Source organism: Sciurus carolinensis, chromosome 8, assembly GCF_902686445.1.
Source record: "Sciurus carolinensis chromosome 8, mSciCar1.2, whole genome shotgun sequence".
NCBI lineage: Eukaryota > Metazoa > Chordata > Mammalia > Rodentia > Sciuridae > Sciurus > Sciurus carolinensis.
The window spans coordinates 57761854-57780676 of NC_062220.1; the positions used below are offsets into that span (position 1 = coordinate 57761854).

Sequence of the window (18823 nt, forward strand, 5' to 3'; positions counted from 1 at the left end):
TATTCTGCTTGTATAAGAACACATCATACTTAGAAAAATGGTACAGAATAACTGGCTGTACTTTTTGCTTATATATAATGCAAAATATTGAGTTTACTTGAGTTATCTTTTTACTATAATCACATGATTTTAAACACATAATTCTCAAATTATGTGTCTGTACTCATGACCATTTAAAATACAGAAACAGAAAAAGTTATCATTGTTGATTCCCTTTGTTTATCATTTAATTATTAACTATCAAATCAAATATCTATTCCAGTTCATTGGTATCTTGAAATAATGCCATTCATTTCCATGCCAACCACTCCAGAGTGTTTGGTTTAGTTTTTGAGATTGATTGAAAGTAGATTGTAAAGTTGACCCATTGTGTTAAGCTTATTTACACAAACACAGTGTCTTGAAAATAAACTGTGAAAGTGCACAGCAGTTGAATCCTAAGGTAGTTTCCATCCTGAATTTTCTAATAACTGCTTTACAAGGGAACCATTGGGTAGACAATCTCAACTTTACCAGGTACCTTACTGAAGAGATCATTACTTGAGAATTTATTTTTTTTCTTAAATTTGAAGTAATATTTATGTTTTGCTTTGGGGAAGAGAATGTACTTTTGACTTGAAGAATTTCCCTGAGCAAATAATTTGATTCTCACCTATGAAATAATTACAGATGATTTTCTCCTCCAGGCTCTTCAAACACTTTTTTTTTCCTCGAAGGAGTTAAAAATAACATTTCTAAGATGAAAGCAATACAGGAACCTTAATCATGAAAAAAGACTGTGGAAACAGTGAACAAATTGATTGGGGTACTGGATGGTTACAAATAGATTCTTTTAAGAATGAAGTTGTATTTATTCAAGGATTAATCTTGGTGAGTGAGCATTTAGGAGCCCTTCCTGAGGCCACATCCTTGCCTCAGATATTTCTAAATAATCAGAGTATTATATGTGGTTCCCTCCACCCCACCCCCCACTCCCGCTCTCCACCCCTCCCGCCCCCACCCAGCCAAACGCTGACTTGTCCGTAGACGCTGAGTAACGTGCGGCCAGATATAAATGGGAGGGAGATGGGCGCTGGGCACGTGGACCAGAAATACTTCCTAGAAACAGCAAGTAGCCGCTCAACCCTGCCTGAACTTTGCTGTAAACACAGCGCACTGACAGACGGCATCCCTGCTGGGTGGATCCCGCACCTCCTAGAGGGAATGGCACTTCTTGTTTTTAATTAGCAAGGGGAAACGTGAATTAAAACTATCTGTTTGGCAAGTCGGTGCAAGAGGCTGACTCCTGAGAGGCTTCGGGGAGTCGGAGGGGAGAGCTCCGCGGGGGAAGGTAGCGCGTGTGCTGGGTTTGTTTTCTCAATGAAACGCTTGCCGGTGACTGAGAAAAATACAGCTTCTTCCCGGGTCCGCGGCGTAGTTACCGCAGACAGCTCCAGGCAGGACATGGCTCTGAAGACGCGCTCCTCGGAATGCTTTCCTGCTCCGGGCTTTTAAACAACTGTCCTGAGGAAAGGAAGGTTTTACGTGTCCAAAGACAGCTTGACAAATGGCACTTTGGAACTGTGCTTTCTGATGACAACACGTTCGATTTCTGACAAAGCCTCTCGCACGCTGCCCCTGGAGGGAAGTCCTAAGTAAAACTCAAGCCCGCCTTAAAGTGAGGTTCCGGAGGGCTTGCACCCTGAGACCGCAGCATGGCATCCGCCGGACGCGCTATCACCTTGCTCCTGTGGGGTCACTTACTGGAGCTTTGGCCAGGAGGTCGCGCAGCCGATACCCCCTACCCCCGGTTACGCCTGTCACATAAAGGTAGGTTACCTTTTCAGATCCTTTTGTTAAAAAAATGTAAAAGTATATAGACATTTAACACAGGTTCATGGTCTGCCAAGACCTCTAGAGTGCACCTGAAACATTGTATTGCAAAAGTCACCTAAAAGTCTAAGTACCTGTAATCAATACGGTTCACTTACCTTATCTGAAAATAGTGCAAAATCACAGGCCAACTTAGAGATGTTATTTTTGTCTTGGAAATATTAAGTTCACTCACTAGTGGACAGAACAGAAAGATAAACAGGTTGCAACAGCCTCAAGAGACTGAATCCACCAAGTTAGCAGCAGGTATTTAAATACCAATGCATGCATAATGGGCAACAGGACTACTGGGGAAAGGTTTTAGAAATAGAAGTACTATTTGGTTTTTGTTGAGGATAAGAGAACTCCTGAAGAGAAAAATGATGTCCTACTCATGATAACAGAATCGTCACCACATACTTAAATGACTAACAACTAATATAAATTACCTTTCTCATTGACTTCATTATTAAAATATGTTTGTGTGGCAAAACAAAAAAATGGAGTTTACCTGCAATCATTGTAAATTAAATTATTAGTAAAGTATTAGTATTCACTAGAATCCATTCTTTCTTAGTGCAAATTCACCTTGCTTTACTGAAGCTCTATCAGTGTGTTTAAATATTTTATCCTGCAATTATGTCTTGTAAAGCAACATTATACTCATAAATAAATGATAAAAAGACAGGTTTTGCTTGGGGCTCAGTAAAAAGCCAGTCACAAATAGGTTTGGTGATTCCTCCTGTAAACAAACAAACAAAAAATGCAACCCAGGCTCTGAGAGAGTGACCTTTGCTGACTTAAAAGAAATTTGTAATCAATTACTAGGAAAGACATATGTATTATTACCAACCATTAAAGGAGATAACAGATACAATAATAAAGATTACATAAGAACCATTTATCACTTGTGTAAGCTTTTAAATTATTCCCAACAATGGAGAGAATAGAAGCCCTGTATTTTCCAAATAAAGGTAAAACATTTACCAGAAGGTGGAACAAAAAGGGAGGCCTCAAATTTATATAATGTGAATGGTCTTATGGTCTTTTTGTCTTTTTTATTGGGCAATGGTTAGAGTGATGGTGATTATAGAATTTTCTCATTATAAGAATGGTTAAAACTATGGGTATTTTCTTATTTTAAATATATTCCTGTAACATTATCTAGTAGATAACATAAATTTAAGAAACACAGTGACACTAAATTTTAAAGTATTTAAAATGTAATATCCAGCATTAACACAAAACCTTTTGATTTTGAAAGATGTAGCATGATATTTATTTCTAAGAAGTGTGATCAACTATATCAAGACCTGAAAATTTGATGTGATGGGATATGGACAAATGAGGATGACAAAAAATAAGGCTAAAAGATTGATTGCTTTTCTTATGTAAACAAGTGGACAAGCTGCCAGTTTTGTCCAGCAACTATTCTGTTGTGCCTACTATTAATCTTTATACCTTATTACAAAGGTAGTTTTGGTACCTTAATATCAATATATTTTCCAAGGTGCCTCATTTGGTATTTCATAGGAGAGCTTATAATTTGGTCATAGCATATGAAAACTCTCTGATAAAAATAAATGCTATGCATTATATTGTTACCAAACTCTTCTTTATGATGTCTCTCTTAATCACAGAAATAAATGTAATTGATTTTATGAGTTATATCATATGGTGTGGGAGTAGAACTGCTAGTATCTATGTGTGTAGTACACTGAAAACTCCCGTGAGATTTCCCTTTGGTTTTCCTTAACCTTAAGCTTTCATAGAACCCACTGAAAAATGTGCAATATTGTACTTTTATAAAAGACAGTATAGAATTACCTACAAACAGAATGTTCTTACTTGTCCAATTTAGTTAGCACCTACCACTACAATGCAACCTGAAGCAGCAAATGCCTGCAGAACCACAGGTGCCTTAGAGAAAAGATAAACGCATGCAGAGTATCAGAGCAGGAAAACTCCGTCTAATACAATAAACAGCTCATTACTCTCTGCACTCTGGATTCAGTAGACATTTCAGAGGTATAAAAAACTAGGAATAGTCTATTTCAAATTAATCTTGTGCTATCTTGAATGATGTTAGTAACAGTGAATTTCTAGTAGTGAGAAAATTTAGATGATTGGAATTATAAATGAGTGCATAGTCTTTCAAGTAAAATGCACTGGGTATATGTGACACAGCACCTCTCTGGTGCTGTCTGATCCCAGCAGGGTAATCCAGAAGTCTCCCTAGAGGTGGTCTATTGGACTAACCCAATAGTTCTTTTCACAGCTGTGATTTGGCCATATGGGAACAAGGCAATTACTTTTCTTCTCTCTTCCACTTTCAAGATGGCATTTGAGAACAAAAATGTCTCTTCCTGAGAAGGAGAAAGTTTAAGTGTCTTACATAAAACTTGGGTAAATTTATATAATATGTGTTCAGAAAAATGTACAGAGCATTCCCCTTGTCCTTTCTCCTCCCTTCTCCTTTGCTTCTGTAAATGACATGTTCTTAAACAGAGCTTGAGAGTCGGGCCGGTAAGAGTATAGAGGCGAAAAGGCAGAAATGGAAGAAGATAAAGTCAAAAGTTAGTATGAGATATGCAGCATCTTAAAAGATTTCCCACTGCATTCCTCCTGCAATGGGATCACATTAAATTCCTCCCTCTTCTTGCTGGATAACCCAACCCACCTTGATATTAAGAAAATATGCTAATGGATGAAAAGACAAGATAATTACTCTTGTTTGGGTAATACATTTATCTATTAATGTATTGTATAAGTACAAAATAAATTGAGTTAACCAATTAAAATATAGCTGTGATTAAAATGGCAAGATGCTGTCCTGCTCTGATGTGAATTGTAGTCAAGATTTGACTTGAGAATGACTGCACCAGGCAAATTTTCAAAAGTTCATGAATAATTATGCACTATAGGTAACTTTATCCAAGCTAAAGAGGGTAATACCAGTGTCATTAATACCAACTTGTAGTATTCTGATTCCAAAGTTTTCTTGAAAAATAGCTATGATCCTCATGCTAGATCAAGAAAAGAGTGAAAGGAGAAGAGTCCTAGTTGAATTCAGACACTTCCCTTCATTGATATCTGTTCTCTCCTTATCTTTCACCATCCTGCATTAATGAAGTTTACAGGGAAGATAAAAATAACCTTCTTGATAATGGAGTTCAAAGAAGGAAAAATAAATGAGCAAAGACCTGTGTCAAAGAAGAAATCCCAGCACATGTGGAAAGCCCCAATCAAGGGAGAATTCAATCAAGGAAATTCAATCATGGGGATTTGGCAGCTGGGGTAGGTGTTCAGAGTTTCCATAAGGAAGGATGCAGTTGCAGACACCAAAAAGGACTCCTTAAGAGGAGAATGTTCTCCTGGGATGTTTGGTAAAGAGACAGTTGAAAAAAGGCATGGTTGTAGCAGAAGAGCATTCCTTAAATATGATGACATTATAAATTAAAATTTAAGTATTGAATCCCAATACACATAAAATGTTCGATAGAATGTTAGTGTATCTGTTTCTGGGTTCTATAATTATTTGAATACAGACTTGTTCTGAGAGCTCAGGATTAGAAATCAGAGTTCTCTACTCTAGTTTTAGTTCTCTTTATAATAATGATAGTTGCCTGTGCCTCAGTTTCCTCAATTGAAAAATAGAGGTAGAATGAAACTTTCCCAGTATATTTCACTGAGCTTTTGAGAGGATCAAGTGAAACAACAATGTTTATCAATGGACTTTATAGCCTAAAATTTATTTATATTATTAATGTTTCTTGAAAACAAATGTAAATTGAGAATGTTGGAAAGAAACTTATCCTAAGGAGAGTAGTCCTTGGAAATGACTTGAGTTTAGATTTCACTAAATGTTCAAAAGATGCTAATATAGAAAAGAGAAGTTGATCTTAAATAGCATAAGAATACATGGGTTTTCCTGATAGATTACAATCACTCTGAATCCCGTCTTTCATACCTTTTGTTTTATTTATAGTAACTTAGAAGATCATTACATTATCTATATATTTTATAGTAATCACTGGCCATAAGCTTTGCCATTAAAGTACAGTTTTGTCCCCAGAGTAGAGAAAGATAGTCAGGGAGAGAAGGGTAGAATTGGGATTGAAATGGAGAAAACTATGTTACATGCCTTTGTGAATATGTCAAAATGAACCTAGTCTATATAACTCTAATAATGCTCTAAAATTGTATACATAGACACTTTTGTTACACAAAGTCATTCTATATTACACATTATTAGAATTCTCTCATTTACAAGAAAATAATTAACATATGATTCTAAAAGAGAACAATGATAAATAAAAGTTTTAAATGACCATCCTGGAGATTGTGGTATTTATTTTCTATCCAGAACAAATAAAAAATGATTCATTGACTGAGTCAGTTTTTCTTGAATCAGCTCATAGTTTTGGTTCCTCAATCAATAACTAAGTGTTATCAATAGTGATGTTGGTCCACACATTCCTGGGCATTAATAAATAAATAAAAACTGGTCATAAGGCATGATTCATAAATACAAGCATTAAACAGGGCCCAGGTGTAAACATTAACCTACATAACCAAAACTCCACCAGGGAGTGACAGTTGACAGTTAAGTGGTGGAAGTATTAAGAAACAAACAGTTTATATTAAAGAAAAATACTAGTAAGATGTAAAGAATTGCAATATATTTTGTTGCATTTGGTGTACACAAAATGTGCTTTCTGTAGAAAAGGTCTATGCAAGGATGTTATTCTTAATATTTTTATACTTGCTACAAATATTGCCCATGCATCACATCTATGCATTTAGGTCTACAAAAGTCCCTGAATGGTTCTATAAATTATTCAGTTCTTATCTGTATGTTGCATATTATGGAAGGAAAACAGTTATCCTTTGGTACAGAGATAGAATGAGGGGAGATCAAAGCTAGGAAAAGCAGTAAACTGAATTTATAAATGAACTGTACAAATTTAGATTGAAGCATAATTTATGTGTACAACTATTTTTAAACAATTTTGTGAGGATAGTGTTCTATATATGAAATATAACTGATACCTGTTCTTAATCTGATTAATAAATATATGCAGTAGTTATATTGTTATAATGAAACATTCTTTCAAAAATATGTTATTTTACTTTCCATGTCAGATTTGTCATTCTTCCTAAGAGTAGGAGAGGGCCTTTTTTTTTCCTTCTGTGGGGAGATCACATCACAGCTCTATGGCCTCAGTTTTGTCATCACGCACTGAAACACCAAACCATGAAATTCGTTGTTATGGATGGAAATTGTTAACAATCTATTGAGTCAGTTTTATTTCTTCAATTGTATCTACAGGAGTCAACACAGGGATTTCTTGGTAGGAGAGTATGCAAAGATTTATTCCTTTATCTTTAGCTCTTCTGTGGTTTAGTAGAGGAATTTAGTCCACAGGAATCCAGAAATGGCACTTTGCATGCATGCATGCCCCTTAATGCGTAGCAACCGCAGTGTTAAAGTGATCTTGTAAGTTCAGTCTCAGAGTTAAAAACGGAACAAAACTGAAATTATACTACTTATTTTCCAAAGGGTGCACACTGGATATTTAGATTATTTTCTTAGTTTCAATAGACAGGGCCACAATGTTGTTAGCAGTTTTTAGCATGACATCTGACATGACATCCTTTATACAAAGGATGATCGTTGGTTATTTTTATAATAATTTTTCACAGTATAGTTTTAAATAACATTTGAAGCAGAAGAGGAACTATTGATATCATTACTTATTCCTTAGACTAATGCAAGCATTATTCTCTATAGTTATCATAAGGCTGACAGTGACAAGACTGGGCATTTTATAGGCAGGATATTCTCGACTTGGAGTGGAAAAGATATGTCAATACCACATTTAAACCAAGTGTTACAGAAAATCTCTGATATTGTGAGAATATTTTCTGTCTAAGAATGCAATGATTTCAAAAATAGACATCTCTGGAATTGATAACTTGCCTTCATAAGGCCCTGTTGTGGCCAAGGCACAGGATTACTCAAGAAATTTTCAGCCAGAGTTTGAATGCTTGGTTCATATTTCCACCTTTTACTAGAACCCCTTTTTTCCTAGTAATCTTACCTCCACAGAGAGATGGAAAAAAGAAAAAGAAAAATCTATTGACTTGCCTAATTTCAGACACTTAGACATTATTTCCACTTTTCTTCCTTGTAACTAAATTCTCAGGCATTACTGCTCTTAGCTCAAGGACTTGGCTCATAGACTTCGAACAATAAACATAGAAAGTAGTTTAACTCAGTTATTACCAGACCCTCTCATATCCTAATTTTGGTGACCTGAAAGCCTTAGACTTTGGAGAGGGATACCCACTTTGAATCTGGATTGTGGATATATGGTTTGAGTAAGTTACTTATGTTTTCTGAGTATGAATTTCTTCATCTCTAAAACACTGTAACATATAATTTGCAGAACTTTGAAAACATTACAAGAGATAGTGGGAATTATTATGGCAGAATACTTAACTCTTAGGAAGCTTTTCATAAATCAATCAGAGGAGATTCAGAGAAATAATTGGTCTATGCTGGTTTTCTCTTTTACTCTAAGCAATAATCATGAACTAATTATTAGCTTACAATTTAAAAAGAGGGATGATCTTAATTGCCATAGATTTTTACTTGAAAGATTTTTTTTCATGAAAGCCAACTACTTTTTGGAGTACGTAACTAGAAGAGCTAGAGTCATGGGGATCTCTCACATTTGTTGTTTACTGTAGAATTATTTTGTTAATAATTTAAGGAAAATTGGAACTTTATCTGCTGGAATCTTGGAGAAAACAGACCAAATCTGCAAAATAAACCATTACCAACAAAGGTAATTGTGGACCCAACATTGTGAAGCACAATAGAACTAATACTACAAAGACCAGACCACACTAAACAGAGGTAAACTAAACAGTGTCCTATAAGCAGCTATCAGCTCAGCATGTGTTGTTTGCTTTGAAAGTGAAAGAAAGTCCTCTGTTCTGCCCTTCCCAGGACAAAAATATCTGGGACAGGGCCTGGTTTCTGACACTTAGTAGGTATTCACTAAATGCCCATTGAGTGAGTACATGAATAAGTCAGAGTGATTTAGAGCTGTGCTTCTCAAAGGACAGTCTGATGGGGGTTGGGGTAAGATGAGTACCAAGGGAAATGAAGAACCCTGAGCAGCTATTTATGGCTCCTTTAGTAAAACATGCATTAGGAGAAGGGCTGGGCCTTTCCCTGGCTGTTCACCTTCTTTCCCCTTAGTGCTCCAGTTAGTGAGACAGCAGGGCCCTCAGAAGTCTTCTGGACTCTCATCTGTACTCAGTCTTCTCCCTCTTTGAAGTCTACTTTCCATGCACTTGTCATTCTTGGGTTATCACCCCCCTCCTCCTTGCTTTCTCTTCTCACTTCATTCTTTGACTACCTCTTCGTGTGGTTGGCACCACCTCTCCTGTTCTTTCCTCCTCCCCTACTTTTTTTTTTTTTTTTTCCCAGAGAGATGCTTTTTATTTCTTCCCCACTGTAAGCCGAAAGTGGAAAGTAGACATTTGCAGTGGATTATATATATTCATTGGGCCTCAGTTTGCTTTCAATATTTGTTACATTTCTGTTGTCTAATTTGATGACTCGAAGATATGTTTAAATTTAAAAAAGGTTCTACTCATTTGGCATTCAAAATTTGTTCATATCTGTGACTTAGGAGGTAATGAAATATTAAATGGAGAGCTTAATAACCACCTGACATCATGTCCTCTCTTCAGCCCAGTTTTTCTGGTAGGAAGCTGATGCTCACAGGCATCATGGGATTGTGGTAATGGGGAGAAGAAAGGGTAGGGTGCTGAAAAAGAAGAGAGTCAAACCTGCCAGCCAAAGTATTCTGTAACTAAACATTATTTACTTGTCAATTGGAATATTATTGATGTAAACTTATCTATTTCTATGCATTTATTGTTTGTTTTCTTTCTGTTTTGAGCTTTGACTTAGGAAAACCCAAATGAAAATGAGCTTTTATTTACAGGATAGAGCAGGGAGAACAGCATCCCTAGGTAAGTCTCAGTGGTGATTCCACATAACCAAACTCCAGAAACAGAAGAGAACAGCAGCAAAGAAATAGGAATAAAAGAGGAAGGAAATAGGGGTCAGCTGGGGACACTGACTCCTTTGCTCCCAACAGTTTCCTCCTAGGAAGTGATGGGAATGGAGGAAGGCTTTAAATTCTGAATTCAAGATACACTGTGGGTGTAAGACCAATCAGAAATGTGCTCATGGCATTACATAGAGCTATTGACTGCTCCTGATTGCTCTTTTCCTGAGTCAAAAAGTTTATTATGGACCATGTGATGTCTCAGGTTCTTTCCAATTCTAGAAATGTAAGACTCCTTTCTTCTTCTTACAGACCTCCCTGTATGTCTGGTTTTTCCAAAATACTTTTGAAAATTTTATTAGGAAACAGCATGTTGTAGTGGAAATAGTAGGGACTCACAATCTCAAAATCCTGGGTTTGGATCTGTAGCATATCTTATTTGATGCTGTGTATTCTTGCTAAATCACTGAATGGCTGAGTCTTTCTTTTTTTATGATTATAGAGAAACTAAAGGACACTATCCCATGTGATTATTGCAGAAAAAATTCAAATGTATCACAACATAAATGTATGAGATTGTCTTATTATATTTTATAATATTCATTGATTTTTATAATTGTCTTTAAATACTTTTTAAGTTCCTTGTGGTCTAGGAGTAGTTTTTTATAAGAATCTTGTGGACAGAATAAAAACCTCAATCACCTCATTTATAAAACCGGTAGTTAAGGATGAGTGTTTGTTATTTACTGAATTTTAAACAAAAAAAAAAAAATTACTTTTTAGTTTGTTTCTACATTTTGGTCAGAAGGGTGAAATTATGAAGGTGAATTTTATTTTTATTAGAGATAGAACTACTGCTAAATACTTGACTTGAAGGAAGATTTTGTTGAATTTCCTTGCAGAGGTGATGATGTTACTGTGATTTTCTTCTGTTCCCCCCCAAGCTATGGCAGACAGCAGATAGAAACTGGTGTTAAACCAGTACTACACAAAGTGTGGCCCATGGACTGGAAGCATCTATACCCTCTGGAAGGTCTATCTATGAAGTCAGTAATACTGGACCTCAGGAATTTCCATTTTACAAACTCTCTAAGGGATTGTTAGTGAACACTCAAGTGTGAGAAGCAGGACCAAGTAGGAGAGAGGATGCCTTACGTTTTCCATTCCCCCCACCCTGAGGTCCATCACCTAGGTAAGGGTGTCATCTACACATCCAAATGATAGCTTTGATCTTGATAAATACACTTACGTTCATAGATGTCTAACTGTAAGGACATTCTCTACTTATTTTTAAAAATTAAATATGATGTGTATGCCATTATGGATCAAAATTTAGCTTGTATCTTAAGCATGTTTTTAATGATTATGATGATGTAAACTGTGGTGCATCATGCTTTATTGAGTTCAGATAAGAAAACATCTAATAGTAGTCAATTGTGTATAAGCATTTTGTAAGATTCAAAAACTCATCTCTTAGAGGGAAGTTTTCCTGGACTAATGACATTAGGATGCCATTCGCTGCTCCATGTCTTTACTATACATTTTGACCCTTTCCATTAGGAATTTAGGAGCCTCTATGTCTTTCTAGGAAAGATATGTTCATTCAGTCATTCTCTGGTCTCAGGAATATTTGGTGAGCTTTATCAATGCTATAGATACTGAGTATCTGGGTAGGATTTTAAGAATAAAAACACAGTTTTGTAAATGTAATATTACATCCTTAATGGGATCCTGGTATAATAAAGGGTTATTAGGTAAAAACTAAGAAAATCTTAATGAAGTATGGATTTTAGTTAATAATAATGTATCCATATTGGTGCATTAACTGTGATAAAATTTCCACATAGTGAACTGTTGATAATAATGGAAACTGAATATGGAATTCTCTGACTTAACTTTATAATCTTTCATTGAATCTAAAACAGTTCTAAAATAAGGAGTTACAAACACACACACACACACACACAGCAGCCTTATCCCAACGCTATTCCCTAGAAGCTTGAGATCTAGTTTTCTTTCTTTCTTTCTTTCTTTCTTTCTTTCTTTCTTTCTTTCTTTCTTTCTTCTTTCTTCTCTCTTTTTTAATATACTACATGTTAAGACAGGGTCTATGGAACTTTGGAGTTGAGACTGAAAGCAGAAACTGAACTCAGTCTTGAGTAGTGGAAGGGTGGGCCAAAAGCTATGAGCCAATGATTTGCTTTTTTGGCCCATTTTGAACCATTCCTGCCATGTTCCCATAGTCTTCACTAGATGCAGTCCTGTGTCCTCCAGAAACACATTCCCCCTAGGCACCTAAGGAACTCAATTCCTTTTGGTTCATAGTTCTACTATACCCACTAATATGATACATGTTCTTTGTTCATGCTAAATTAAATTTCTTCCAAAGTTTCTATATGGACTTGAGATTCTCATTTTCTTTGTATGAGTAATGTGATTACTGCAAATTCACAAGTAGATTTTGAATTTAAAAAAATTTTAAGACAGTATTGTTTATTTTAGTTATTGTCAGTTTTACTTATATTGTTTGTTTTATTATATTGTTTGCTTTGAAAACAGTATCATATTGTTTATTATAGTGTTTGCTTTTGATCACTGATCAAAAGACCTGAGAAGAACAACTTAGAGGAGGAAAAGTTAATTTTGGTTCACAGTTTCAGAGATTCAGTTTATGGTCAGTTGACTCCATAGGTCTGGGTCCAAGTGAGCAGAATATCATGGTAGAAGAAAGCTGCTAGGATCAGTGCTACCCCCAGTGACCTACTTCCTCTAGCCTATAGTTACTACCCAGCTGGTCCTTCCAGATTATTAATCCATTGAATGGATTAGTTCACTGAGAGGGTACCACTCTCATAATCTAATCATTTGCATCTCAACAGTCATGTATTGTCTCACTTATCAGATTTCTTGGGGCATGTCACATCCTACTTTGGATTCTTAGAATCTACTGAACTTTAGGTACCCAACAAATGTATTTATCTAGTGTATTTAATGTCTAGAATTTAATTGTTAAGTATAATAGCATCAGTTTTGCCAATTTTAATTTGTTTTTTTTCCTGAATGCATATACATTACTAACAGAGATGGCAAAAAAAATGAAATGATGGGGTTAGGGAACATTCAGAAGGTCAGTGGGTAAAACAGAATACTTCTGCTCCTTCTCCAAAATGTGAGGTCTTCTATTGGAAAGTTTTGAAGAGAAATCCAGAACTGCTTAAAATGATTCAGAAAATATTTGCATATTACTGAAAGACACAGTGTGAGGTTTTGGCAGAGGGTGGTTTGAATTCACTTGACCATACACATGATTGTGTCACATATCACTTATCTTTTCTTCTCATTTGCTCTAGTCATGATCTCCTAATGTCCAATGTAACCTCACATTCATTCCCCTGGTGATAAAATGAAGAAACAAAGAACTAATACATGATTATTGTAATAAGCAAAAAGCAAAGAAAGAATTGTGAGAGTAATAACTTACTCACCACCTTCATTTTTGAAGAATGCCTAAATGACCAAAAGCAAGAGGATTTTGTTTTGATGAAAAAACAATAATTGTAAGTTTTATAGCGAAACTTAGCTTACATAAGATATTTTAACTTAAGAAAGAAATAATTAAAATTATCTTACTAAAATTTATTATATCTAAGAAATGAAAAATGTTTGTCATACTTGTACTTAATTTATCAGAATCAGTTTCCAACATATATATATTTGCTTGTTCAATAGGTTTGTTATCTTTATCTGAAAAAACTTCATGGAAAAACTGGTTTAGCTCTCAGCAGCCCATTCCTGAGTTCTGAGGAAGCTTGCCTTTTTTTGAGTTACCCAGTCTTTCTTCTGGGCAAGGGACATTTTAGGATAGTTCCACCTCTTCTTTTTAACATCTCTCTTGGGCTTCTTCTCATAGACTGAATACTGAATTCTCTCATAGAGCAAAATGAGTTTTCTTCTACATCTCCTCGATGTCAGGGGTAACATTGTTCTTTATATTCTGAGAGAATTGCTTCTTGTAAGCATCTTCATTTTCTTCCATTAGATAGTGCATATAATCTGCAACATTCTGACCCATGATGTGCTTCTGATGTACTTCTGCATTGAACTCCTGGCTTTCAGAATCAGAACCGGGGAATTGTTTGGTACTATGAGATATGATAGACAAGACTCCATCCACAGCTCCTTTCAAGGTCCCCAAAACTTTATTGCCTGTTGTAGTTCTAGCAAGGCCTGCTTCCAAATGACAGGTGAAGGTACCAGGTAGACCATCAGTGCTTTCCCCATTGTATTCATCTCCAGTCACTTCACTTGACCTTCACAGATCTTGTTCACACCAAACCTATTGAGAAGACTGCGGACCAGCAGCAGGCCAGTGTAATATGCTGCAGCATAATTTCTTAGGCCAACTTTCACACCATATTTTGGTAGTTCATGGCATATGCTGTGTAGACTATCATATCCTCTTCTATACAGGCATAAACAATCTGGCAAATGATATCTCTGTTAGTTACACGAACTATCATCCTGTATTAGGGTGAGTTGTACTTATTTTTGTACTGGATCACGAAGTGTTTCTGAGCTTCTTCTAAATTTCATTGGTATCTCTTAAAGTAGACCTTGTTCTTGACAACTTTAACAAACCCCATCCTGTGGAACAGAGACCCAGGTTCACAGCTCCATTCAGAACTGCAGACCCAGCAGCTCTACAGGGGAGAAAAACCAATTTCTGTATGTTCTGATACCTGTTTTTTTTTTTTTTTTTTCTTTTTGACACTGAACTAATTAACTACAATACACTTGCATAAAAATGTAAACCAATGTATATAAACAGAAATGTAAATAATGTCAATTCAGAAGAAGAAACATTTTTCCTTGGTACTTATAAGGAGTAAATAAAAATGGAAATGGGAAACACTTGATTATATTTAGAAATTAAAGTGAAGCTATCAAAATAATTTATATATAGAGAGAGATAACAATCATTTCTATTATTCTGAACAAAGCAAAAAAAAAAGCTTTTTTTAAAGAAAATATTTGGGAAAATAATGGAAAGTAAAAATGATTCCTATTGAAAATAGCTTTCTTCCTGATGAAAGTGACATAACTACTTTTCCTTATCTCAAGAAAAATTACAAAACCAAGCAACAACAAACAAAGAAACAAACAAACAAAAAAACCAAAGGAAGGAAAAAGAAGCTTCAGGTCTTATAACAATACATGTGTTATACATATATCTGTTTGGATAAATGGTAACTGGCAAATACTTTATAATTGCTTAGAATGAGTCTGAGAATACTGAGCTTGCCATAAGTTAGGGTCTACACTAACTCAAGTTAATCGTATGATATAGTCTTAAAATAGCCACATCACTCACTTTTAAAATATAAATTTAAAAAAAAATTTTTAAATGCAAATCTTGTAATTTTATCTGTGAATGTACTGAGTTACCCATAACATTGCACATTTTCACTAATATGGGAAAGCAAAATAGTTCTTTTTTATTTTGTTCAAAAAGAAGAAAGGGGAAGGAGAAGTTAGAATATGGATTAGTAGAATGGATTCCACAAGTCACCCAAAGTATCAATTTTATTATAAATTGTTACTCATGAGAATTCAGTGTTTAAATTTCTATAACACATTAATATTCTTTGATCTCCTCATAATTCCCCAAAGCAAAATTCCCTCTAAATAATAATTAAGTAACCATAGGAAGAAGAAAATAGTATAGTTAGGTCAATTATGCTTCCAATTAAAAGAATCAAATTGCATATTCGTCATTCTATTTCTCAAAAGTAAGACAAAAGCTATGTACTGGGCACTGCTTTTGACAGATTTTTTTGCCAAATGTTTTATACTTGCTCCAAAATGTGTATGCCCAAACTGAAGTCTGATGTATTTTAGGATTATAGAAGAATTTCATATCTGGAGGAAAAAGAAAGTTCTCTAAGCCTTAAAAATCAATAGAAATGGAAAAAATAAAGATGAAATACAGAGTTGACAATCAATATAAATAAGAAGGTCTACACACTGTTAAATCAGTAAACACTAAGAAATATGTTAGGTGCTATAAACATAGTGTTGGTCTCAGAGGATGTAAAGTAAATACAATGCTAGGATTTTATTATATGAAATTATGTTTTGCAGTACATGACTTTTAGACATCTGCATTTCTATATTAGCATAGAAATAATAACTGCATTATGTTTTTCTAGGTTAAAAATGTCATTTATTCTTTTAGTGCCTGATTTATATCCAGTGAATAGTTAGAACAGACCTTGGAATTGCTTCATTTTTGAATGTCTGGAATAGTGTCATTATGAAAAAAAAATTTGAACACAAAATTACTATTGGTTAAGTTTTGCTGTGGGTGGGGAAACCTGGCCGGCAAAGACACTTCTGAGTAGCACCTTCCTTGCAAATGGTTTGTGTAATACTGCAATTTGTTGCTAACAGCACTGCTATACTTCACTTTTGAGGCTCCCCTATCCAGGCTCCAATGTTCCATTCACACTGCTAACCACTGAAATTTCCCTTTGTTTCACTGACTATTTTTTCCTCTTAACAAATAGGCCCAGCTGCTACTCCAGCCGGTTGCCCACACTCCCCCATGCTGCTCTTGCTGAGGATGGCAGCCAGAGTAAAGAATAACAGCTGGGATTGGCTTACTTTGGCATCTAAATAATTTTGGGGTGGGTCCATTCCTAACTTTATTATTTCATTTAATTTTATAATCTTTCTTTCTGCTGAACTTTTAAAAAACAGATGAATGATGTTTTCTAGAATGTTTCCCTCATCTGGCTATGACTTAAATCTGACTGCTCAGGACAGGGACTTTGGTTCCTTTTGCCCCTTGTTATTTTCCCCCTCAATTTTAAGCATCATTTGGGAAAAGGTGTGGTGGAACTACATCTATTAGGTTATCTTGAATGTTACGTAAACTTTCTCTGACAAAAGATATGGATGATAAATAGCACCTATCTCACTGGTTGTGATAGAATTAAATGAAAAACATTTTAGTGTTTTTAGAATAGTGTCTGGCATTTAGTAATTGCTAAGTAGATGTTTGATGGGAAGAAAATCAGAATGGGAAGAGGAAAAAAAGGATGAGAAGTAGGGGGAGATAGAAGGAGAGAAAGGCAGGGAAAGAAGGAAGGAGAGAGGAATAATTGCTGAATGGAAAAGCTAATAATTGCACTTAGGCCATTAAGTGCAATTAGCATTTTATGTATGTACTCCAAACAAAAATAAAATCACTAATTAGAAAAAGTCCCCAGTTTAGGAAAATGTATGTAATCTTACCCAAACTAAAGAGTTTCTTTGAATGTAGGAATTTTAGCGATTACTGTATATTCTGGAGTAATCATGTCCATGCCATTCAAATAGGTGGTCGTGCACATTTATCATTTTGAAGTGGTGAATTTTCATAGAAAGGGAAATTGCTACCTGAGAGGGAAGTCTGTCCCATTTTTAAAAATATTCTCATGAAAGGTAAGTATTTACCTATATAATCCCAAATCTGATTTGCTGCATCTTCCACCATTTAGTCTTAATTCTTTTCTTGAATACCATCAGGATGTGAGTCATGAGTGGTTTCCAAGTATTTCAGGGTGGCTACATGCCCTTTTGTTACAAGGGAATTCCATGGTTATCTTGACTGTCCTGTCTGTGTTCTGGTCATGTTGTGTTTGTTGGTATCCCTCTTAAAACAGAGCATCACATTTCATACCCCAGGGAGGCAGCCTTGTCATAGAACAGTGGTACTGTTAACTGGTGACTTTTATTTATTAAAGCCACCTGAGTTGACAGCAGCTTATTTGGCAAATATGCCGTTCCCTTCATTTATGTTGAGATTGCTGTCAGTTCCTCTAAGGGCTTTCATGTAGACTTTGTTAAGCCAACTCTTTCCTTTATTTCATGTGTGTGGTTTATTTGTTTAAGTTAAGAAAACCCTCTTTTACTCTTTCCAGTCCACAGTGTGAACCCTAAGCATAGTAACAGCACGTGGTGCCCTGGAAAAGGCACAAGTTCTGGATAAGGACACTCCTGGATTCAGGGACTAGTTCTGCTGATGTGTGTCCTTGTTTAATTTGTTCAGATTCATTTTCACATTTATTGATTTTAGGAAACCTAGTCAGAAATGATAAAATTTGAATTAGTTATAGTAATACTGTTAAAGTATTTTCAAAACTTAAGATACAAATTATGGAATCTAAAATGTCAGTATGTGGAAGAAACTTAAAACATTTTTCATTAGAATATATAAAATATATGTTTTGACTTTTATGGAAAATGTACAAAACTCAATGTCATTTGCTAGTTTTCTCTATAAATTTTGTAAAATTATTTATATAATTATAGTTAATGAAAGTTTAATTTGAAATTTTTTAATATGAAGAAACAACACAGAATCTTTCTTCATAGCTAAAATAAACAGGAGACTTTTTTAAATGTTTTAACAATTTTTTATTTAAAAAGAATCTGGAATGGTCACCATAACAGAATGACAGAATTAAAATACCATCATAGCTGTGATTGCTTAATTTTGTAACTTTAATTTGCTGTCATTTTGTAGATTTGCCAGTCTTTCTGGGTATTTGCAGCAAGCCCTGTGTTTAAAAAAAAGAGGCATATGATTTTTTTTCAGAATAATTTTTTTCATTAACTCTTTGTAAGTCACACATTTAAGTGGCGGTAAAATAATTCTCCCGAAGTTATGTATGTTAAAAATATCATTGTTTACTTGAAATTTAAAAATTCCTGTTTTTAATCAGACTTTTTTGTAGCTTTTATTCCGTTTTTGTTGTAGGGTTAACTTCACCAGATGCTTTTTTCCTATATTACCAGTTTATGAGCTGTTTGTGCTTTTTCTGGAATTTTTAACA

General features: G+C 35.0%; 1 protein-coding gene and 1 pseudogene across 2 annotated transcripts in view; one reads left to right on the forward strand and one right to left on the reverse strand.

Annotated features, from left to right (window-relative positions):
- The first annotated feature begins 1086 nt into the window (after nt 1-1086).
- Sema3e (semaphorin 3E) overlaps nt 1087-18823 on the forward strand; it is a 269653-nt gene continuing 251916 nt past the window's right edge. Inside the window, exon 1 of one of the 2 annotated variants that reach the window (XM_047562566.1) lies at nt 1087-1809. In XM_047562566.1, coding sequence (XP_047418522.1) covers nt 1695-1809 — 115 coding nt within the window. In that variant the 5' untranslated portion in view covers nt 1087-1694. The remainder of the gene's footprint in view (nt 1810-18823) is intronic. The other variant, XM_047562567.1, reaches the window with a different exon arrangement.
- On the reverse strand, nt 13716-14596 carry LOC124991782 (60S ribosomal protein L5-like; annotated as a pseudogene).